Genomic DNA, 23,795 nt, shown 5'->3' on the forward strand with positions numbered 1-23,795 from the left:
TATTTTATTGGGCCGGCTTTTTTATGGCCCAAGAACAAAAAAGCCCAATAACCCTATGAGAAACACCACTCACCGGAATTAACAAAAAGAGTTTGAAATTTTCAGAAGCTTACTTGCAAGATCCATGGCCATCTTCTATATCAATCGGATTCCCTTTTGTCGTCTCCTTATTCTTGAATCTTCTCCGATTCGATGGGTTCTTTTCCGTTCACCTAATTTGTCCATTGACCTGATTTTGGTTTTACGGTACTGGGGCGGCGAATCAATCATTCCCCAATTTGTATTCTTGCTTCAGTAGGAGCTTCTCTATCATGCAGAAATGACTCTCATGGAGATGGTAATCTAGGAATTTCGCTGAATTAAATTCGCGTGAAACGACAGCGTTTAGTACTTACTTGGTGGTTAATCACCTCACAGTTACCGTTGGAGTGTTTTTGGCCGTTTGTTTGGCACAACTTAAAGGTTACATCTTTCTTCTGAAATGATTTCATTGTTAATTGTTTGCTTGTATTTGAATCATACTAATTAACTCTAATTATGACTGAGCTTTTATTCTTAGGGATGAGGAAACCGTAGGTGCTTTTATTCAATGTCAACCAGTAGTTTTTAGTGCTTGTAAACATGGATATATATTTGGACAACATCAAACTTGCTCAATTTTTTTTTTATTCAAACCAATGGAAGGGAAAGTGTTCTTGGGTCAAAACCTGATATTGGTGATGTTACTATTGGGACAGCTACATGGATTCAGAAGCTGTATTGAGAAAGAAAGGAAAGCTTTGTTGGAACTCAAGAAATTCGTGATCTCAAGAAGCCGAGGATGGGAGCTCGAAAATGTTCTCCCTACTTGGACTAATGACACAAAGAGAGATTGCTGTCAGTGGGAGAAAATTAAGTGCAATCATACAAGCAGGCGTGTTATAGGGCTTTCCCTTTATACACCGATTACCTTTTCAAAGAGTGCTCATCTAAATCTTTCTTTGCTGCATCCCTTTGAAGAGGTTCGAATTCTGGACTTATCCAAGCCCAGATTCAACGGATTGGTTGATGATGTGGAAGGTATATATCATCATGCTTGTCCCAATGTCTCTTTCTTACCTATTATGGTCTCTATTTGGAAACATTTTCCCCTGCAGTAAAAGGTTTGAATTTATAGATTTGTGAAAGTTGATACCGTTTAAAACTATGCCATGTAGCACAAAATTACACTCAACCATCACTCATGTTTCAAATCTTCATTGGCATGTAGATTAGACTCAAATTGTAATGGAACTTATCATATTTATTAGAGTTTTCGTATAATTAGTTAAATGTTAACAAGATTTTATTTTGCAGGTTATAAAAGCCTAAGGAGATTAAGAAACCTGCAGATTCTGAATTTCTCTTCAAATCAATTCAACAATAGCATCTTTCCGTTTCTTAATGCTGCTACATCACTTACAACTCTTTCTCTTCGGAATAACTATATGTATGTCCCTTTTCCCGCTAAAGGTATGTTTCTCCTTCTAGTACACTTACTTATTGTTGATGTATCATTTGGTTAGATTGATTTGTATATAGTAAGCGCTACAATTTTGCTGTCGCTTTATTTTAGTTCTTATCATTCTATTATTCTCTTGGACTCCCTTTCAGAACTTAAAAACTTGACAAACTTGGAACTGCTGGATCTGAGTGGAAACAGAATTGACGGCTCCATACCTGTAAGAGGTATCATTTCGTCAATAGTGACTGTCCATAGAAAAATGCATAGTTACTGAAATTAGTTTATGCCATCTTTAAGAACATCATGTCCATATTAATTGTTGGTGTCTTTGCTTTTTGTTTCTTTGTTTTGTGGCAGAGTTTCCTTACTTAAAGAAGCTGAAAGCTCTAGATCTAAGTTCTAATGTACTTTATAGTTCAATGGAATGGCAAGGCAAGTTTGCTCAAGTTTTAACTTCATTTTATTTTATTAAGAATGGATGTGAATCCCTTTTTTTTATTTTTCAAGGTATATCCTTTATGTCTTTACTTTATTTTAGGATTAAGGAATTTGACTAACTTGGAAGTCCTGAGTCTTGGTTATAATAATTTCCACGGGCCTATACCAATAGAAGGTGATCTGTCTTTGCTTCAACTCCGAGATTATCAATATGGACATTATAACTTTTACGTCTGAAAAGTGTCTAATTCTCGAGAGGAATACTACTCTTATTATTCTCATCATCTTGTTGTTTTCCAAACTATCTTTTCCGCAGTGTTTTGTGAAATGAAGAATTTGCGGGAGCTTGATCTCAGAGAAAATTATTTTGTTGGTCAGCTCCCTCTGTGTTTCGGTAGCTTGAACAAGCTACGGTTTCTTGACCTCTCATCAAACCAATTAAGTGGAAATATACCACCCAATTTCAGTAGCCTCGAGTCCCTCGAATATCTATCATTGTCAGATAATAGCTTTTAAAGCTTTTTCTCGCTCAGTCCACTTGCCAACCTCACAAAACTCAAGGTGCTCATAATGTCATCAACATCTGCTATGCTACAAGTAGAGACAGAAAATAATTGGCAGCCGAAATTCCAACTAAGTGTTGTTGTACTACGACTTTGCAGCTTGGAGAAAATCCCCAACTTTCTCATGTACCAGAAGAACTTGCGTCTAGTTGATCTATCTGACAATAGATTATCTGGAATCAGTCCTGCATGGCTGTTGGAGAATAATCCAGAACTTGAAGTCTTACAGTTGAAGAATAATTCATTCACTATCTTTCAGATGCCTACAACAGTTCACAATTTGCAGGTTTTGGATTTTTCAGAAAATGATATTGGTGGACTGTTCCCTGATAATATTGGTCGTGTGCTTCCGAGTCTAGTACATTTGAATGGCTCCAATAATGGGTTCCAAGGGAATTTCCCATTGTCTATGGGTGAAATGAAGAACATTTCATTCTTGAACCTGGCTTATAATAATTTATCTGGGGAGCTACCTAGAAGCTTTGTCACAGGGTGTTTTTCATTAAGAATCCTGCAGCTCTCCCACAACAAATTTAGCGGCCATTTTCTTTCAAGACGTACAAACTTCACTTCATTGTCCGTCCTAAGAATCGATAACAACTTATTTACAGGGAAGATCGGTGTTGGTTTGCTCAACTTGGTTAATTTGTTAGTCCTTGACATGTCCAACAATTTCTTAGAAGGTGCAATACCACCTTCGCTTCTGGTCACTGAACATCTTTATTTTCTAGACCTCTCTGCAAACCTATTATCTGGAGCCTTACCATCACTTGTTGGTAGTATACTTTGGCCAAGATTTTTCCTACACAACAACAACTTCACAGGGCCAATCCCGGACACATTGTTGGGAGGTGTCCAAATACTTGATTTGCGGAACAATAAACTCTCTGGGAGTATCCCGCAGTTTGTAAATACCGAAGATATGAGTATTCTTTTGTTGAGAGGTAACAACTTATCGGGATATATTCCAAGGACTCTGTGTGAATTGAGTAACATCAGACTTTTAGATCTTTCAAATAACAAGCTCAATGGCTCCATACCTTCATGCTTCAATAATTTATCATTTGGACTGGGAGGTAACGATGATAAACTTGACTACTTTGGTTCAGTTTACTCTTTAGAGAACTTTTACTTGGGATTCTACAAAACCACATTTGGGGTTGAGGATTTCACGTTAGACTACATAACTCATCTGAAAATTGAAATCCAATTTGCAGCAAAGCACAGGTATGATTCTTATACTGGAGCATTTGAGTTGACTGAAGGAACACTTGATTACATGTATGGCTTGGATCTGTCAAGCAATGAATTAAGTGGTGTTATCCCAGCAGAGCTTGGAGAGCTCTCCAAGCTTAGAGCTTTGAATCTGTCTCGCAATTTCTTGTCGAGTCATATACCGGATAGCTTCTCCAAACTGGAGGACATAGAGAGCCTTGATCTTTCTTATAACATGTTACAAGGAAGCATTTCTCACCAATTAACCAACCTCACTTCTCTTGTTGTATTCAACATCTCTTACAACAATTTATCAGGCATCATTCCCCAAGGAAGGCAATTTAACACCTTTGATGAGAACAGCTACTTGGGAAATCCTCTTCTATGTGGATCGCCAACCGATAGAAGCTGTGAAGCTAAGAAGAACTCAGAGGAAACAGATAATAGAGGAGAAGAAGATGATGTTGAAGCTGCTATTGACATGTTGGTCTTCTATTGGAGTACGGCTGCAACTTATGTGACTGCACTGATAGGCATTCTTGTTCTTATGTGCGTCAATTGTTCTTGGCGTCGAGCATGGCTCCGCCTTGTCGATGCCTTCATTGCCTCTGCGAAAAGTAAGGTGTCTTAAAACCATTTCAGCATAGTTCTTGAATATTCCTTATCATGCAAAACCAACTTCAATCCTCTGTTTTTTTTTTCTTTTTTAGTAAGTACATATGTGTTTTAGATTTTACTTGCTGTGATAGAGGAATGTAAGTTGATGCAGGTTGTCTCTGTTTCAAAAGATTCGTCTATGTTTTGTTAATGATCAAATAATTGATAATTTTAAGATATAAAAAAAATCTGGTTTAGTGATATTGGTATAAATGGCGATTGGACTTGATTTAAAGAAAAAAGAAAAACATTTTCATGCGGCTAGAGAGACCAAGATCTGCGTTACCTGTACAGGACATATTATTAATGATATGGTTTTAATGTTGACAGCATCATAATGTTATTATCATTAATATGTGTTACAAAAATGATTTTTCCATACTTCTAGAATTGTTTGATACCCACGGAACTAATGAAAAAAAGGATAATTCCACTGTTAAATTACCACATTTAAATACCACGATTGATGACGGAATAAAACCTAAAATCTGGTAGTATTTTTTTTTGTCAACAGCTATTAATTAAAATTTAAAAGAACCATTCCTAAGGAATGTTGTTTACATAAGTGATATGATGCGGTTCGGTACGAATTTTTCGTGCCAAATTATCCGCTTTTACATTTGCACTGCGAGGAATTAAAGATAAAGAAAAGCTTGAAAATTCTTCCTTGTCGCTCTTGAAATCTTCCAAATATACTGAGAAAGCCGGCCATTCGGTTGGGAAAGACACCATCTTCACCAGATCTGAACAGTCTGTATAAAAGGCTACATCTTGGTTATCGGCTCCAATCATACACTTCATCGTCCAGAGAAGAGCTTCCACTTCGGTATGTAGAGGTGAGAGACTTCTTCGGATATTGGCTGCTCCCATGGTTGGTGTCTCTCCATTTGATGATGTGCAGAACCACCCTGTTCCTGAAAATTTATCAGTCCCTGACATAATACTTCTCCAACCATAGGAAGGAGAGTAAGATTTTATTGTATCCAGAGGACTGGATTTCCGAAAATACCGTCATTTGAAAACCTTTGCAAAGAGTGAATCGGGAGTCGTAATCAAGCGCCATAATTGTTTCGCTAATAAGGCAGAATTAAAATCATCTACACTCTGAAATCCCAAGCCACCGTCTGATTTACTACTACATAACTTGTTCCAAGCCACCTAGTGCATTCCTCTCGATTCACCATTTGAACTCCACCAGAATTTAGCTACCGCACTTGTAAGTTTGGAAGTAATCATTTTTGGTAGTCTAAAGCAAGACATAACATAAGTTGGCAGTGCCGCAACTACAGATTTGATCATTACTTCTTTCCCGCCTTTCGATAAAAATTTTGCCGACCATCCATTTATTCTAGTCTGTAATCTCTCCCTAACAAAAGAGAAAATCTTGGTCTTTGATCCACCTAGACTTTCCGGTAAACCAAGGTAAGTGCCCATACCACCAAGGTTATTAATAAGCAAAACTGATTTTATTTCCGCCTGAATAGAGTCATCCACCTTATGACCAAACTGAATTGATAATTTTGAAAAATTAATTTGCTGCCCCGAAACCGCTTCATATTGCTGTAGGTTCCCCAAAATTACCCTGCATTGATCTATATTTGCTTTGCAAAAGAATAGACTATCATCCGCAAATAAAAGATGTGATACATAAGGACTAGCTGTTGATACCTTAATACCGGTAATCAACTTTTCCTGTTCTGCTTTCTGAATATTTGCTATAAGTACCTCCGTACAAAGAATAAACAAATATGGAGATAAAAGATCTCCTTGCCTTAATCCCCTTTCTGGAATTATTAGACCTCTAGGTTGACCATTAAGGAGAACTCTATATTGGACTGTTGTAATACACCACATCATCCACGAAATCCACTTTTCACAGAAACCCATCTTCCTTAATAATTCTTCTATAAACTTCCATTCGACTCTGTCATATGCCTTACTCATATCCGTTTTAATCACCATAAATTTCTCTTTACATGACGGATTTGTTCTTAACCAATGAAACATCTCCTGCGCTATAAGAATATTGACCGAGATCAGTCGCCCTTCTACAAAAGCAGATTGGGTTTCCGAAATAAGGTTTGGTAGAACCTTCATCAGTCTTTGACAAAGTATTTTTGAAATTACTTTATATCCAACATTACAAAGACTAATAGGTCGTAATTCCGTCATCCGAGTCGGTCTCTCTGTTTTTGGTATAAGACATATATTAGTCATATTTAACCGCTTATCAAAAACTCTCTCTTGTAAAAAAGAATTAACCATAATTGACAGATCCGTTTTAATAGTAACCCAAGCTTTCTGGAAAAACAATGCTGTCATGCCATCTGGTCCTGGCCCTTTCTCTGGGTGCATTATAAATAAAGCCGCTCGCACCTCACATTCGGTCGTAGGTGCAATTAAAAAATCATTCGTCTGGTCCGTTATCCTCAATTTAACCTCTGCTAATGACTCCTCAAAAGCCTGAGGATTAGTTGTTGTAAACAAATTCTTTAAGTAAGAGACCGCTATGTTCTGAATATCTTTGTCCTCTACCGACCATGTCCCATTTTCATCATGTAGCCCGTTGATTCGATTCCTCGCACGTCTCTGTTTTGTGAGAGCATGAAAGTATTTCGAATTATTATCCCCTAAATTCATCCATAGAGTTCTACTTTTTTGGTACCAATATTGTTCTTCATCTCGGTAAGCTTCTTTCAACCTCATTGTTAAATCTGTAATCTCCTCTCGTGTCCTCGTATCATCTCTCTGTGCTACCGCTAAATCAGATTTCAGTTCCTCTATTGTTTTCCTTCCATACGGAGTTAACTCTTTCCGCCATTGAGATATAGCTCGCCTACAATTAGTCAATTTCTCAACAAATTGTCCATCTCGCAAACCAGGATCTAAATTCCAACCATTTGAAATTGCTTCTAATAACCCTTCTTTTCCAATCCATCTCCTATCAAACCTAAAACTTTGTTTCCCATGAGGTATCTTATCCGCAATCGTAACTACCACGGTAGCATAATTTGACATTAACAGAAAAATAAAACCAATGTTTTAAAATCCGGGCTAGACGGTAAACTGGACTATTTTCTGTGTTATTAAGTCATTAGATCAACCGGATTCGATTATGGATCAATTGATTAAAATTTATTTGATGTATTTAATATTTATAGAAATTATATAGTTGTATAAATATAAATATAAAAATAAGCACACCATATTTAACAAAAAATAAAGTCTAACAATAATAATAAAGTGATTAAATTTTTTAAATCTAATTTAAACCGTAAAAACTATTAAGATAATAGGATAGTGAATACAAATAACTGAAAAAATTATAAATATAACTGAATAGTAAATTGTGAATACACTAAAAATCTAAAATTCTATTTTTATTTTAAAATCAAATGTTTTTTTTTTGAACTCATATCCGGCCGGTTCAATCGGTTACCAAATTACGGGTTAATAACGTGTTTTTGCGGATTTCTTCGGTTTTGTAATTACCTGATATTAGCAATAAATCCAAACCGAAAAAATCCATATCGCAAGTTAACGGACTAGACGGTTTGAATCGGACTAAAATTCACTGAAGAAAACATTAAAATTTGACGAAATTTTGAACCATTTTTCATTTTAAATTTTAATATAAATTATATGACTATTTTTGACTTGACAAGATTGTGTGCTTAACAGATAGGCAAGTCCCATTCCTGTCCTAATAAAGACAAAATCTCAACACAGAACAATTATTTAAAAAATAAAATAATATTATAGAAATAAATAAAAAACTACTAATAAACTACCACCGAACATGTTTTTCTTCGTTCATCTTCCTACAATTTCCAAAACTTTTTTTGATTACCACCAAATCACATCATCGAGATACCCAAAATTTTTTAAAGTAAAAAAAAAACACAAAAAAACCAAACAATTTCTAACAAAAAAAGTGAAAATTTTCACATTTCATTTTGTTAGTCATCATCATCATCATCATCATTGCTCTCCAAATTCAAGAAAACCCTAACCATGGTGAGATCCAGAAAAAAAACCCACTAAGCGTAAACAGAGCCATAAGAAAGAGCCATGAGTAAAACAGCGGCTTGTTCTTCTTCACCAAGCTTCCGTCGTTGCTTCTCCACCGTTGATCTCTTCGTTATCCCAAAATCCATCAACCTCTGTTTTAACGATTCACCCAATTTAGGGTTTCCGCCGCCTGAACTTGATTTCTTTAATTTCTTATTATCCTCTGTTCCTCTTCTCTTCTTCCTGTTTCTGATCCCACACGCGTTACACAACGACTACACAGAACAAAAAACAAAACTTATCAGATCAGAATCAGAGATCAGAGACAAGATCAAATGATCAATCTCGATTTTTCCTCCAAAATCAGAGTAAAACTAGGGTTTGTGTCTGTACCTTAGGACCAGCAGGACCACCACGCCAAAGAGGGGTTTTGCTTGTACCACAATCAGCACAAGTCTTCTTATCTTGAGCTCTTGTTTTCATGGTTTCTGAATCAACCAAAACCTGAAAACACAGAGCGATCAGTTTATTATCAGATCATCATCATCATCAGAATCTAAATAGAAGAAGAGATCAGAAGCAGATCATTTTACCTTCTCACTGTGATCTAGCATTCTTTACTTCCGAGATCGTCAATTGAAATGGATATATTTAAGGATTTGATCAGAGTCGGCGCCGCAATCGGGAAAGCTAGGGTTTGGAAACAGAGATCAAGGAGAGTATCAGAATCAATCTGGTTACTAGGGTTTTGAGAAGATCACGTTTCTTCGCAAAAACATGCAGAGAAGAGAGTGAAGAAGAGTGTCACAGAGAGAGAGAGGTTTTGATTTTTGAAAGAATCGAACCGACAGACACAATGATCAATAAAACCAAACACGATTATAAATTGGTTCGGAATTAAACCCTAGGATTTTGGTTCTTAAATGACGAAAATGCCCTTTTATTCACTCTCTATTATCAGAAGAAGCCACCCGCCAAAACATGGATTTTTTTTTGAGAAAAAGGTGTATTATGATTTGGTGAAAAGAAAAAATGGCGCCACTTTGACCATTGTGTAATCAGATACGGCAAAGAGTACGGTTTCTTCGAGTGGTCAATGATGATGATTCACATGTATTTGATCGTAGCCGTTTCCAATTTTCCATAATTCTTTTTGTATCAAAAAATTTCTAAAAAAAAGGTTTTAGAAATCTCACATCCCTTTACATACAAATTGTCCCTGTAAGACTTGCACATTGAAAACTTGGTTAATCTATAAAGTAAAAAAAACACTCGGTAATTTTTCAATATTAGATCTATATGCATTGGTTATACATATGATTATGTCACTAAGTAGATGATCAAGTGGAAGATAGTGCAAAATTGAGATACCAATGATAGAATGATTGTAAACTATAAAGAGAAAGAAACAAACAATGAGAGTGGTAGGGAACTAAACCATGTAGATAGGATTCAGATTCAGACCATATATATTATTTATTCTGCATAGTTCCAAATACGATAGTGTAACGTTGACTAAACAATTTCCTGGTCAAAGTGACAATACTCGAAATAGGTTTAAATTTAATATTAAAGACATATATATCCAATATTTTAATGTAGAAAAATGTAAGATCTTGTGCTTTTTTGGAGGACGTATTGGTTTAGGATATTCATTTTCAGGTTTATAATTGATTTAGAAGAAAGAAAAGGACTTATTTGTCTCCCATTGAACCACATACTTACATCTATCTGGTCCATGTATATGATTCTAACAAAACCCTTCTTCGTTCTATAATCACCATGGAGATTTTAAGTAACTTTTTTACTAAAAAAATAAACACAGCATCAATTAGACGACATAAAACTTCAAAAAAAAAAGAAACAGGAACAATGTATACTCTATGAACAATGAAGCCAAAGCTTTTATCTCTGCAGCTTACAAGCTAAAAACCACAGGATGGTTCTTTGTGTTCTGTTTCCTCTGTTTTCACTGTTCTAGTTGACAAAAAGAAATTATAAAAAAGAGGGAGCCTTTTTGCTTGTTTTTGCAGTGACTTATGCCGTAATTACCGTAAAATCTATGTAAGTCTTTGATCTCATGTTTGAATGTTTCACTGTAGCTCTGTTTGCGCAAATCGCTTATCTGGAAACCGCATTTTCTTGTATGATTCAACCGTTTTCTTTGTTTATCTTACGTGATTACATATAAAGCTAAGTTGTTTTGTTTATTTGAATGATTACAGAGTTCTTGAAGCCAATAAATTATCTGCAACTATCCCTAAGGAACTAGGGGAACTTGTAAACCTAAAAGGAATGTAAGCAAGAATCTGTTGTTATCAGACTTTAAATCATTTTCAATCTATTTCTTTGCAGCTGTTTCAATGATAATCGCCTTAACGGATCCATCTCTTAGTTCAGGAACGTCCTTTCATTCTCTCGCACAGAGACTGGCATGCAGAATCGATCTCTTCCTGCCCCATCAAAAGACGAGAATGCCACCCTCAAGTGAATCTGAAGGACTGTGATCAAAGCTGCATCCAAGTAATCTGTTTCTGGCTGTTTGGTATACAGTATCTCAACAGGAAAGGTTCTTCTAGGAATGGTAAAAATGTTGCAGTTGAAGAAATACTTAGAGAACTTCTCTGCATCCAATGTGGCAGATGTGACAATCAGATGAAGGTCAAGCCTACGTTTCATCAGTGTGGATTGTCCGCTCGTGAGCTTCGTCAAGCATGATTACAGAGTATTGAAAGAGGTTTTCATCTATCAGAATCTCCCTAAGAAGCATACCATCAGTCATGTATTTGATCACTGTATCTGGTCCAGTACAATCTTGAAACCGAATCATGTACTCAATTTCAACAAGTTTACTCAATATAAAGATGAACAAAAGTTGACTCCAACAGGAACTGAAGTTGACTCCAACAGGAACTGGAACTTGGTTCTCTCACAACTGCAAAACCACATCAATCACCTTGGAGGTTGTTGTTGTGTCTCCTCTACAAGCCAGTATGTCTCCAGAATCTTCAAAGCCTTCTTGTAGATCTCATCGCTTTCGTGTTTCTGCAGGTTCTCAATCTTTTCCACCCCTTCCGCGGCATCAACCAGTTGGAGATAACAGTTCACCTCTCCTGTGTTCTTTTCCGCCTCTCCGGCCTTCAATATGTTTTCCAAACCATCCAGACACACTGAGTTGATCATTACATCTGAACATACCACGAGATCACATAAAGGTTTTACGCAACCCTGCTTCACTAAGTATCTGAATCATACCAAAGGAGATTGTGACTTAATGATCAATAAAAAGCAATGCAAAGTAAAAAAAGAGAGAGAAGACAAGAACATACTTGATTTGATCATGAGAACCACCTGAGGTTGCATTTGATATTGCCCATACAGCTTGTTTCTTTATGTCAAATTCAGCATGTTGAGCCAGATTGACCAACGTTGGAATCAAATTTGCATCAATTACTGACTGTTTTCATCAGTGCAAAAAAGACAAATAGAACACAATTAGTAATAGCAACAGAAGGGTTAAATTTGTATATGTTCTGCAACAAAAGCTTCTCACCTGAAGTTGTTCTGTAAAGCCTGCAGTGATCCTTGAAATTGTCCAGAAAGTGTTTACCTTTATGTGTATCTCATAGTCTCGAGTAAACAGGTCGGCAAGAATGGGTAAAACACCACAATTGATCACAACCTAAAGAATATGTTCAAAGAGGTTTATTCAGAGCCTAAGCACTTTGTTGTTTGATTACAAAATCTATTCGTAACAATGTAAACAAGGAACATATAACAAAGCAAGCACTGCATCCTCTCTACTAAACATTCTAGAGAAATTGTGATAACTCCACAAGGTGGACAACATAAGTGGAATATGAATTACATACTTGGATCTGGTGATTATTTGCAGTAACTATAGTCCCAATGGTATGAAGTACAGGAGCAAGTACAACTGGCGAAGGGTGTCTGCAAAAGAAAAAATTGTCAGCCTTCAGTATCCAAACATGTCACAATAAAGGATTCTGAGATACTAACCGGAGAACTTCAACTAGTTTTGGGACAAAACCAGCTTCAATCACACTTTGGATTACATCTTCTGAACCATCACACAGATGCACAATTGCGCAGCAAACATATCTCAAGACTTCTTCATCACTTGAATTAAGATGTATTTCAAGTGCAGGTTTCACCTGTTAATCAATGCTTCATATGTTGAAAGTATTGGACGTATACAAACAGAGGAAACAGAGAGAAAGAGAAGTAAGAAGACCTCGTCAAAGGTAGGCGGAGGCATGCCATGACACAAGTTAGACAAAGTCCGAGTGGCAATTCTGAGCATCGACAAGTTAGTATCCTTGTACAGCTGACTCAGCAGTGGCTTCAATACCTCACATCCAAGAACATAGTCATGGTGTATTGGATGATAAGCAAGATTACCCAGTGCCCATAAAGCCTGCAAGAATAATGTCAAAACTCATATCTGTGACAAAGCATTCATACATATCTACTGCATAAGTACAGTGCTTACCTGCTCACGGACATAATCTCTAGAGGAAGCAAGAAGCGTGACTAAGATTAGACCAGCATCGTGATCAACTACCACATCCGGTTTATAAGCAGCAATGATTGTTAGACCGCGAGCTGCTTCACACTAGGAAAGATCATTGAATATATTGGAATCAAAGATTACACTGATAATCGTAAATATCAATTTGATGGGGGTTCTTTTTTTCTTCTAACTTGAAGCAAAGGGCGCTTGTCATTGCGAAGAAGGTAAACGAAACGAGCTACAACTTCGGTATTAAGAGGCCTGTTTCCTTGCATTGCTGGACAGATCACAAGAGCACAAAATTTAAAGAAACATTCGAGTTTAATGATAAAAGACGAATCTTTCAGATTGAAATCAAGAAAGGTAAAGAAAGTAAACAGAGGAAGTTTTATATACCATCTGATAGAAGCCTGGTGATCTTGGTGGCGGATTCAAGCTGTATTGAATGATCTTCCGAAGAAAGGCCATCGAGTAAACTCATAGCTTCTGAAACTTCTTGTGACATCCTTTAGACGAAACTTGGGTTTCAAGCAACGTGGCTTTCTCTCTTCTCCGACCTCTCCAGAGAAATTTGCAAAACTTGACGAGAAACCCTAGAAATCTCAACTGAAATGTGACAGAAGCAAAGAACTTTTGCAATTGAGAGTAAGAATCCAAACAAAAGGAGCGAAAAACAGAGAATGAATTTAAAGAAGCGAAAGAAAAAAAAAACGGTTTTCTAATTATCGTTATCAGAGAACCGGTTTGGTTTGATTTAATTTCCTAATTAAATTGATTCAGTTTGGTTTTGTGTTTAACACCGGTTTAATAAAACCCAAACTTCAATTTGTTAGGCGTATCGGTTAGGATTAGATCAGATCAGTCTCGAATTCCCCCAAATCGGACTGAAATTAGGGTTTATAGGTCTACTTACCTTATGATTGCTTGTGCCACAATCAGCATAAATCATGTTGTTGTTGTTATGTTCGATCATATCTTCTTCAGCTCTTGTTATCATGGGTTCTGAATCAACCAAGAAGATCTGAAACAAACACAGAGCGATCAACATTTTCAACAGATCATCTTCACTCGAATCGAAAGAGAAGAAGAGATCAAAAGCAGATCTTTTACCTTGTCACTGTGATCTAGCACTCTCTAATTTCAATAGAGATGAATTTTAGGGTTTTAATCGAAGCTTAGCTCCGCGATTTGGGAATCTAGGGTTTAAAAAGCATATGTAAAGGAAAGTAGTAAGTAGAAACAAAAGGATGAGAATCATTCTGGTTATTAGGGTTTAGAGAAGATCACGTCTCTTCGCAAAACATGCAGTCGCAGAGAAGATAGTGAAGAAGAGTGTCACATAGAGAGAGATTTTGGTTTTTGAATGACGAAAATGCCCTTGTATGCCTTGTCTATTATCAGAGGAAGCCACCCGCCAAAACGGCGAAACAGAGGAAAAAAAGTTCTTCCGTATCATCTTCGTAAGTCTAAAGACTCCAATATTACGTTGAAGCATCTACTATATCTATCTTGATCGCTGAATTAATTTCCCATTAGGCTGTCCTGTCGTTACTTATTATGTCCTGTGTTCTCTCGCTTGTCAGGAACAGTTGCGAGTTAGAAATTGTTTTGGCAGTATATGATCTTTGTTTATAAGGAACATGTAAAATAGAGTGAAGAGGTTTGGTCTTATAGAAATTGAACAATTGTGTGTGTGCTTACTTAACTACCATAAAATACATTCAAACCTCATACAAACACAACAAAATCGGTGTAGACAACATGTTGCATACATATATCTTTTGACGGCGAATAGAGAAGCGAGACGGCCATTCCTCCAGCCAGTAGCGAAAATGCACAGACAGACAATTCTATGATATGACGCTGTGACATAATGCACATAGCTATCATCATAATCCCGACTGAGACAGACATATTTCCTGCTCCACAGTTGGTATTGGCTGTTGGAACCGGAACGGACCGCACTACCACAACGCCCAAAACCAAGAACGGTGCTGCAGAAAGTAACACCACTACGTCTGATTCGTCTTTCCATGTTGACCACGAAGAACATAATGTCGGCCACAAGAGTTCGATAATGAACCTAGTTAACCAACTCACAGATACAAACAAGCCTATCCCGCGATAGATCCCATCGCGTTTTCGAACAATTCACTCCTTTGATATATTATTAATGTTTCTTCACTCATGTTTGATCGATTATTTTTCTCCACTGGTAGCAACAATTCACAAGAAATTAGAAGCAAAAGGATGATCCTATTATATTCCAGTTACTTCTCATATGAAGGATTAAACACTCACTAGTCCCTCCCTTTTCTTTTGTAAAAGATTTTAGCCCAAAGAAAAAAGGAAAAAGAGCAGCTGTCGAGAATTAGGGTTGCAAAAAGGAAAAAGGATGGAAGTTAAAAAGATAGTTTTACCTTTACTTAAAAGTTAAAACGGTAAAAAAAAAAAAAAAAAAAAAAAGGAAATCTAACAATTTGATGTTGTTGGGCTAAAATCCATCACCTTGGAGGTAATTATATTGTTGTGTCTCCTCATCTCATATTCCTTATTTATATGAGATTGAGAGATAGAAGCCTTCACTTCAATTATCTTTCTCCACACTGAAAATTGAGAAAATCAGAATGGTGAACAGAGGAACAAAGAGGAAGATTGAGATCAAGAAGATTACGAAGAAGACTTCTCTCATGCCAATTTGCACTAAACGCCGTGAAGGTCTCTTTAGCAAAGCCTCTCAGCTTTGTCTTCTCTCCGGTGCACAAATCGCTATCTTAGCCACTCCTCCTTCTTCTGAATCCAACGTCTCCTTCTACTCTTTCGGTCACTCCTCCGTTGATGCCGTTGTCTCTGCTTTTCTCTCCGGACAACGTCCTGTTTCGGCTCCTGTTCCGGAGGATAACAGAGAGATGAGGGAGGACGTTGGTATCTGCTTGTCTCGTAAGAATCTAGGGTTAGGGTTTTGGTGGAATAACGAGAGCCTTAACAAATCGGAGAATCCCCAAGAGCTTAGTGACGCCATCGATTCCATGTGGACGTTGTTGAGTAATCTCAAGGAATTGCGTGCGGAGGAAGCTTTCGTTAATGATCACGAGGACTTGAAGAAAATCGAGAAGATCGATCAAACCCTAAATCTTCAGTCCACTTCTGCAATTTGTTGCATTCCTGATGATTCACCTGAAAATTTCAACGAGATTACTCAAGAGCCAGACCAAACCCTAAATCTCCAGTCCAATACTTCTACAATTTGTTGCGTCCCTGATGATCTCGTTGTACTCGATGATGAAGAGAAGGATCAGATCCTCTCGATTTGTGAAAGCTTTTGTGTTACGGACAACAACAACAACAATGCCTTACCTGAAGGAAACTTGGATTATGGTCCAGAGATGGATATTGATATTGATCAACTCGTTGATTTCGAGACAAATTTTGAAAGCTCCCTCGATGCTTGGTTTTCCAACAACACTCAACAGGAACTTGAGGAGACTAATGCAAACTGGTTTGACCTCGATCAGTTTTCCATATATGTATGAGGGAAATTGATCGAACTCAAACTGGTTCTGCTTCAGTTTTGGTTTGTTTAATGATAATGTTTTAAGTTCTGGTTTCATGTTTTGTATTTGTATTTGTGTTCTGGTTCTCTGTTTTGTGTTTGACTTATTTGTTTGTTAAAGTCTAAACTCATGTCATTTGTCTATAAATCTACTCGGATCAAAAAGGAAATATATATTCTTTAATCTATGGCTGATCTTATCTGATAAATTTTGGTAGATAACCAAAAAGGTAATCAATGAGCATTTACAACAGAAGCATGCGTGACCAAAAAAGCATATGCATGTGCCTAAGCAATCCCTGGCTTTCTTCCATGAGATTCTTCAGATTCATCAACCTTTGAGGCTTGTCTTATTCTGCTTGCTGAAAATTCCACATATGTGTCTATACCAGAAGTGAGAATTACCTTTTTTTATGTTTGAACACAAAATGGTTACAAGAAAACACAAGAGAGAGATGAGTTTTTTGGTTACCGTTGGTTTCTGCAAATTCTTGTGGGCATAATGTTCACTTCTTCTCTCGTGTACTAGTAGAAATGCGCATTTGAAAGTGAAGAACAGAATCAGAGTAGCGAGAGAGAAGACCACAAGAGACTCTACCACAATCACAGATCCTATAACTGCAACCAAGTGACATAAAGGTATTAGAGATGTGTACCAAACCATTTTTCCAAGCAAAACTCGAAATGACCATTCCACCAATCACCTATCTCTTTATTACATGTACGTTCAAATATGCGTCTAATATGATCTTCATGTTCAAAATGAAAAACCGAACTAATCAAATTTAGACTAAACAAAATGAAACAAAAAAGAACCATCAACAAACTAAAAAGCTTAATTGAAGCCAAACTAAAATCAAACCATAGTTCTTTTGGTTATATAATTTGGCAAGGTTCCATTAAGTTTGGTTTAAGCTGACTCATTCCCATTACTCTCCAGCATTATATATTGAGGAACATTAATAAACGGTGGATCATTTACAGGTTCAACGAAAACCGGAACATCCAGATGATTGATCGCATTCTTGTTCTTTGTAGACAGCCGAAGAGAATCAACACCAGCAAAATTCTCATTTCCGAGGCAGGCAGAACCAAAGAATCTGTGGTTTCATACATACCCGAGATATTGAATCGACTGAAGTGCCGGATTGATAACTCCTATTTGCTCTTCTTAAACCTAAACGGTAGCCATTTCTTTCAATGCAACACAACTGCAGGATTAGGACAAATTCCTCTTGATTAACATTTACGTTCAGGTACATAGCCTATTGCTGCCGATTCCTTAAGTGAGTCATAGTAGCTTGTATGCAGCTGGTTGTTTGAATACTAGACATATATTACAACTTACTACGTCTAATGATCAAGACATATCTAAAACCTAGTCACAAATATGCCAAAGCTCGAGATCAAACTTCATGTGTCCCTCTATATGAGAGTGATTAAACAAACATATACCCAAATGTTCTAGAGAGATTATATAATCCACTTGGAAAGATGAATAGTAGTCAAAAAGTTTCATACACGTTAAGAATACCGATGTGTAATCCATCTCTGATAGTCTCAAAAACTTCACAAAACAAAACTGTAGTTGAATCCTCCAACAGGAACTGGAACTGAAAGACCAGATCATCATCACCTTGGAGGTTGTTGTGTCTCCTCATCATCTTCTTCTACATCCCAGTATGTCTCCAGAATCTTCAAAGCCTTATCATAGATCTCATTGCTTTCGTGTTTTAGCAGGTTCTCAATCTTTTCCACTCCTTTCGCATCTTCAATCAGTTGGCAATAATAGTTCACGTCTCCTGTGTTCTTTTCCGCCTCTCTGGCCTTCAAAATGTTTTCCAACCCATCCAGACACACTGAGATGATCATTACATCTGGACATACCAGGAGATCACATAGAGGTTTTGTGCAACCCTTCTCCACCAAGTATCTGAATCACATCAATGAAGATTGTGACTTAATGATCAATAAGCATGAAAAAAGTGATAAAGAGAGACGACAGGGATGTACTTGATTTGATTAGGAGAACCACCCACGGTGGCATTTGAAATTGCACATACAGCTTCTTTCTTTATCTCAAATTCAGCATTTTGAGCCAGATTGACCAACGGTGGAATCAAATTTGCATCAATAACCGACTGTTATCATCAGTGCAAGAAAGACAAATAGAACACAATTAGTAATAGCTACAGAAGGGTTAAATTGATCACAGCCTAAAGAATATGTTCAAAGAGGTTTACTCAGAGCCTGAACACTTGTTTTTTGGTTACAAAATCTAATCGTAACATTGTAAACAAGGAACATATAACAAAGCAAGCACATTCTAGAGACATTGTGGTAAAAATAAGCTTTCCATAGATTTATCGTTTTGATAAACGATTAGTCCACAAAGTGGACAACATAAGTGGAATATGAATTACATACTTGGCTCTGGTGATTATTTCCAGTAACTATAGTCCCAATTGTATGAAGTACAGGACCAAGTACATACTTGGAAGGGTGTCTGAAAAGGTAAAAAACTGTCAGCCTTCAGTATCCAAACATGTCACAAAGGATTCTGAGAAATACTAACCGGAGAATTTTAACTAGTTTTGGGACAAAACCAGCTTCAATCACACTTTGGATTCCATCTTCTGAACCATCACACAGAAACGCAATTGCGCAGCAAACATATCTCAAGACTTCTTCATCACTAGAATTAAGATGTATTTCAAGTGCAGGTTTCACCTGTTAATCAATGCTTCATATGTTGAAAGTATTGGACGTATACAAACAGAGGAAACAGAGAGAAAGAGAAGTAAGAAGACCTCGTCAAAGGTAGGCGGAGGCATGCCATGACACAAGTTAGACAAAGTCCAAGTGGCAATTCTGAGCATCGACAAGTTAGTATCCTTGTACAGCTGAATCAGCAGTGGCCTCAATGCCCCACATTTAAGAACGTAGTCACGGTGTCTTCGATGATAAGCAACAGTACCCAGTGCCCATATAGCCTGCAAGAGTAATGTCAACACTCATATCAGTGACAAAGTATTCATACATATCTACTACATAGGTACAATGCTTACCTGTTGACGGACATAATAATCTCTAGAAGAAGCAACAAGCGTGACTAAGATTGGAACAACATTGTGATCAACTACCACATCCGGTATATAAGCAGCAAAGATTGCTAGACCGCGAGCTGCTTCACACTAGAAAAGATCATTGAATATATCGGTATCAAAGATTACACTGATAATCGTAATATCAATTTGATGGGGGTTCTTTTTTTCTTCTAACTTGAAGCTGAGGGTAGTCTTCATAGTGAAGAAGGTAAGCGAAACGAGCTACAACTCCAGATCGTATCATATCTTCGATATTAAGAATCCTGTTTCCTTGCATTCCTGGACAGATCATAAGATCACAAAACTTAAAGAAACATTCGAAATCAAGAAAAGTAGAGGAATCTTTCATATCGAAATCAAGAAAAGTAAATAAAGTAAATAGAGGAAGCACGCCAACGCCAATGATGGGGTTTGCTTGTACCACAGTCAGCAAAAGCCTTGTTCTTGTTCTGTTCCATAAATTCTTCAGCTCTGCTTTTCATGGTTTCTGAATCAACCAAGGCCTGAAACAAACACAGAGCCATCATTTTCAACAGATCATCTTCACTCGAATCTAAATAGAAGAAGAGATCAGAAGCATATCATTTACCTTGTCAGTGAGATATAGCATTTTCAATAGAGATGAATTTTTAGGGTTTTAATCGAAGCTTAGCGCCGCGATTAGGGAATCTAGGGTTTAAAAAGCAGAGGTAGAGGAAAGTAGTAACGAAAGGAGAAGAATCAATCTGGTTATTAGGGTTTTAGAGAAGATCACGTCTCTTCACAACAAAACATGCAGAGAAGAGAGTGAAGAAGAAGAGTGTCACACAGATAGAGAGAGAGACACCGCAAGCACAATGCCTATGATCTGGTTTGTAAATGACCAAAATGCCCTTTCATTCATTGTCTATTATCAGAGGAGCCACCCGCCAAAACGGCGAAATAGGAAACTTTGAGGAAATCTTTTTTTTTCCCGCGCCACTTTTGATCAGATTACGGTTTCTTCGTGGTCAATGGTTTCACAAGTATATTTGATCGTAGCCGTTCAATTTTAAGATCTCTACCAAATTTTAAGATCGTTGCAGGGAAACAAAGCAATTAACCATTAGGATTTTCTTGTTATTTGAGGCTAAGTTTTCTTTTGTTTCTTTTTAGTTTGTTTATTTTTTACTCATAAGACATCTCCAATAACCTCAGAACGTCAACGAAACAAAAGTAAACATCAAACTTGAAAAATGGAGCAAAAGCTCTTCTATCGACTCTGTACTTTCAATTGACGAACCAGTGACGGAGAGATCAAAATGTCGCCAAGATCCATCACCTTGGACTTGGAGGTCGTTGTGTCTCCTCATCATCCTCTTCATCCCAGTATGTCTCCAGAATCTTCAAAGCCTTCTCGTAGATCTCCTCGCTTTCGTGTTTTTGCAGGTACTCAATCTTTTCTAGCCCTTCCGCACCTTCAATCAGCTGACAGTAATTGTTCACCTCTCCTATGTTCTTCTCTGCCTCTCCGACATTCAACATTTTTTCCAATCCTTCCAGACACGCTGAGATGATCTTTACGTCTGAACATACCAGGAGATCACATAAAGGCTTTATGCAACCCTGCTCCACCAAGTATCTGAATCACACCAATATATGGAGATTGTGACTTTATTATCAATAGAAAGAAATGCAAAGTAAAAACGAGAGAAGACAAGAACATACTTGATTTGATCATCAGAACAACCTGTGGTCACATTGCAAATTGCCCATACAGCTTCGTTCTGCAACTCCAGTTCAGTATTTTGAGCCAGATATACCAACTTTGGAATCATATTTGCATCAATAATTGACTGTTACCACCAGCGGAAAAGAAAGACAAATAGAAAAAGATTAGTATATGTTTTGCAACTACAACAATTAATAACTGATGAAATCGTAAAGCAACAAAAGCTTCTCACCTGAATTTGTTCTCCAAAGCCTGAAGTGATGCTTATAATCGTATTGAAAGTGTCTATCTTTATGTATCTCCCATAGTCTCGAGATAACAGGTCGCCAAGAATGGGTAAAGCACCACAATTGATCACACACTGAAAAATAAGTTCAAAGAGATTTATTCAGAGCATACGCAGAGCACTTCGTTGTTTGGTGACAAAATCTAACCACAAAATTGTAAACAAGGAACATATAACAAAGAAAGCACTGCATCTTTTCTACTAAACATTCTAGAGACATTGTGATAAAAATAAGCTTTTGACAGTTTTATCGTTTTGATATCTCCACAAGTGGAATATGAATTACATACTTGGATCCGGTGATTATTTGCAGTAACTATGGTCCTAATGGTATGAAGTGCAGGAACAAGCACAACTGGAGAAGGGTGTCTGCAAAAGAAAAAATTGTCAGCCTTCAGTATCCAAACATGTCACAATAAAGGATCCTGAAAAATACTAACCGGAGAACTTCAACTAGTTTTGGGACAAAACCAGCTTCAATAACACTTTGGATTACATCTTCTGAACCATCACACAGATACGAAATTGCCCAGCAAACATACTTCAAGACTTCTTCATCACTTGAATTAAGATGTATTTCAAGTGCAGGTTTCACCTGTTAATCAATGCTTCATATGTTGAAAGTATTGGACGTATACAAACAGAGGAAACAGAGAGAAAGAGAAGTAAGAAGACCTCGTCAAAGGTAGGCGGAGGCATGCCATGACACAAGTAAGACAAAGTCCGAGTGGCAATTCTGAGCATCGACAAGTTAGTATCCTTGTACAGCTGACTCAGCAGTGGCTTCAATACCTCACATCCAAGAACATAGTCACGGTGTATCGTATGATTAGCAACATTACCCAGTGCCCATATAGCCTGCAAGAATAATGTCAAAACTCATATCTGTGACAAAGCATTCATACCTACTACATAAGTACAATGCCTACCTGCTGACGGACATAATGTTTAGGAGAATCAAGAAGCTCGACTAAGATTGGACCAGCATCCTGATCAACTACCAGATCCGGTTTAAGATCAGCAATGATTGTTAGACCGCAAGCTGCCTCATACTAGAAAACATCATTAAATATATCAGTATCAAAGATTACACTGATAATCGTAAATATCAATTTGATGGGGGTTCTTTTTTTCATCTAACTTGAAGCAAAGGGAGCTCGTCATTGCAGAGAAAGTGGACGAAACGAGCTACAACTCCAGATCGTATCAGATCTTCGATATTAAGAGTACTGTTTCCTTTCATTCCTTAACATATATAAGAACACAAAACTTAAAGAAACATTCAGATCGAAATCAAGAAAAGTAAAGAAAGTAAACAGAGATGAAGTTTTATTTACCATCTAATAGAAACCTGTTGATCTTGGTAGCGGATTCAAGCTGTATTGAAGGATCATCTGAAGAAAGGCCATCGAGTAAACTCATAGCTGCTGAAACTTGGTGTGAGATTGTTTAAACGAAGCTTGGGTTTCAAGCAACGTGGCTTTCTCTCTTCTTCAACCTATCAAAAGCAATTTACGAAACTTAAAGAGAAACCCTAGAAATCTCAACTGAAATGTGAAAGAGGCAAAGAACTTTTGCAATTGAGAAAGAGTCTAAACAAAAATGGTGAAGGAGCGAAAAACACTTCAAGAAGCGAAAGAAAGAAAGAAAAAAACGATTTTCTAATTAGCGCTCGGCAGAAAACCGGTATGGTTTAGATTTAATTTCGATTAAAATCCGGTTGAATCCAATTAAATTGAGTGAGTTTGGTTTTGGGTTTAACTCCGGTTTAATCAAACTCAAATTTCAATTTGTTAGGCGTATCGGTTAGGATCGGATCAGATCAATCTCGATTATCCCCCAAATTGGAGTGAAATTAGGGTTTATAGGTCTAACCTTATGACCACCACGCCAAAAACCACAATCAGCAAAAGTCGTCTTCTTGTTGGTCTGTTCGATCATAACTTCAGCTCTTGTTTTCATGGTTTCTGAATCAACCAAGACCTGAAACAAACACAGAGAGCGATCAGAATCATATTCGACAGATAATCTTCGATCACCCGAATCAGAAGCAGATCATTACCTTCTCACTGTGATTTGAATTTTTTAGGGTTTTAATCGAAGCTTGCTGTCACAACCTGTTGAGATAAAATGTAGAGACGAGAGTGAAGAAGAGTGTTCGAGAGAAGAGAGATTGTCTCAAAACGAAACAAAGTGACTCCATGAAGGTTTAGATGAAATAGATTTAGGAGCGATGGTTTATTAATTATGCTAACCGT

The 23,795-nt window shown here is 37.1% G+C and overlaps 6 protein-coding genes across 7 annotated transcripts; 2 read left to right on the forward strand and 4 right to left on the reverse strand.

Annotated features, from left to right (window-relative positions):
- Positions 1–371: 371 nt before the first annotated feature.
- On the forward strand, positions 372–4,443 carry LOC110227644 (LRR receptor-like serine/threonine-protein kinase GSO1). Its single transcript, XM_021022573.1, is given in 7 exon segments — positions 372–462; positions 738–1,059; positions 1,336–1,491; positions 1,633–1,707; positions 1,841–1,915; positions 2,022–2,096; positions 2,238–4,443. Coding segments are annotated over 5 exon segments (2,343 nt in total). The 5' UTR covers positions 372–462; positions 738–1,059; positions 1,336–1,466; the 3' UTR covers positions 4,331–4,443.
- Positions 4,444–8,117: 3,674 nt separating this feature from the next.
- On the reverse strand, positions 8,118–9,578 carry LOC9301799 (GATA transcription factor 16). Its single transcript, XM_002865679.2, has 3 exons — positions 8,961–9,578; positions 8,761–8,871; positions 8,118–8,642 (listed from the first exon to the last, which is right to left on the reverse strand). Exons 1-3 carry the CDS (start codon positions 8,979–8,981, stop codon positions 8,397–8,399), a joined length of 378 nt encoding a protein of 125 aa, XP_002865725.2. The 5' UTR covers positions 8,982–9,578; the 3' UTR covers positions 8,118–8,396.
- A 1,440-nt stretch (positions 9,579–11,018) lies between these two features.
- Positions 11,019–14,179, reverse strand: LOC110230765 (importin subunit alpha-1-like). Its single transcript, XM_021034574.1, has 11 exons — positions 14,012–14,179; positions 13,815–13,922; positions 13,298–13,507; positions 13,093–13,178; positions 12,881–13,003; positions 12,623–12,805; positions 12,388–12,542; positions 12,240–12,318; positions 11,921–12,049; positions 11,697–11,824; positions 11,019–11,611 (listed from the first exon to the last, which is right to left on the reverse strand). The coding sequence occupies exons 3-11, from the start codon at positions 13,404–13,406 to the stop codon at positions 11,320–11,322; spliced, it is 1,284 nt and encodes a 427-aa protein (XP_020890233.1). The 5' UTR covers positions 13,407–13,507; positions 13,815–13,922; positions 14,012–14,179; the 3' UTR covers positions 11,019–11,319.
- Positions 14,180–15,359: 1,180 nt separating this feature from the next.
- LOC110230771 (agamous-like MADS-box protein AGL97) lies at positions 15,360–16,607 on the forward strand. Its single transcript, XM_021034605.1, has one exon. It carries the CDS (start codon positions 15,529–15,531, stop codon positions 16,432–16,434), a length of 906 nt encoding a protein of 301 aa, XP_020890264.1. The 5' UTR covers positions 15,360–15,528; the 3' UTR covers positions 16,435–16,607.
- Positions 16,608–17,927: 1,320 nt separating this feature from the next.
- LOC110230769 (importin subunit alpha-1-like) lies at positions 17,928–20,467 on the reverse strand. Its single transcript, XM_021034594.1, has 9 exons — positions 20,151–20,467; positions 19,951–20,064; positions 19,737–19,841; positions 19,523–19,648; positions 19,265–19,447; positions 19,030–19,184; positions 18,882–18,960; positions 18,468–18,595; positions 17,928–18,387 (listed from the first exon to the last, which is right to left on the reverse strand). The coding sequence occupies exons 1-9, from the start codon at positions 20,169–20,171 to the stop codon at positions 18,087–18,089; spliced, it is 1,212 nt and encodes a 403-aa protein (XP_020890253.1). The 5' UTR covers positions 20,172–20,467; the 3' UTR covers positions 17,928–18,086.
- Positions 20,468–20,608: 141 nt separating this feature from the next.
- LOC110230761 (importin subunit alpha-1-like) lies at positions 20,609–23,692 on the reverse strand. Of its 2 annotated transcripts, none has more exons than XM_021034558.1 (11): positions 23,600–23,692; positions 23,413–23,504; positions 22,875–23,035; positions 22,679–22,782; positions 22,467–22,589; positions 22,213–22,395; positions 21,978–22,132; positions 21,828–21,906; positions 21,484–21,612; positions 21,248–21,375; positions 20,609–21,161 (listed from the first exon to the last, which is right to left on the reverse strand). In XM_021034558.1, exons 3-11 carry the CDS (start codon positions 22,957–22,959, stop codon positions 20,858–20,860), a joined length of 1,290 nt encoding a protein of 429 aa, XP_020890217.1. In that variant the 5' UTR covers positions 22,960–23,035; positions 23,413–23,504; positions 23,600–23,692; the 3' UTR covers positions 20,609–20,857. The 2 variants fall into 2 exon arrangements, with proteins under 2 accessions (XP_020890217.1, XP_020890223.1); XM_021034564.1 differs by having other exon boundaries at positions 23,413–23,520; positions 23,600–23,690.
- Positions 23,693–23,795: the final 103 nt, after the last annotated feature.

The sequence above is a fragment of the Arabidopsis lyrata genome (assembly GCF_000004255.2).
Source record: "Arabidopsis lyrata subsp. lyrata unplaced genomic scaffold ARALYscaffold_8, whole genome shotgun sequence".
Taxonomy (NCBI): Eukaryota; Viridiplantae; Streptophyta; class Magnoliopsida; order Brassicales; family Brassicaceae; genus Arabidopsis; species Arabidopsis lyrata.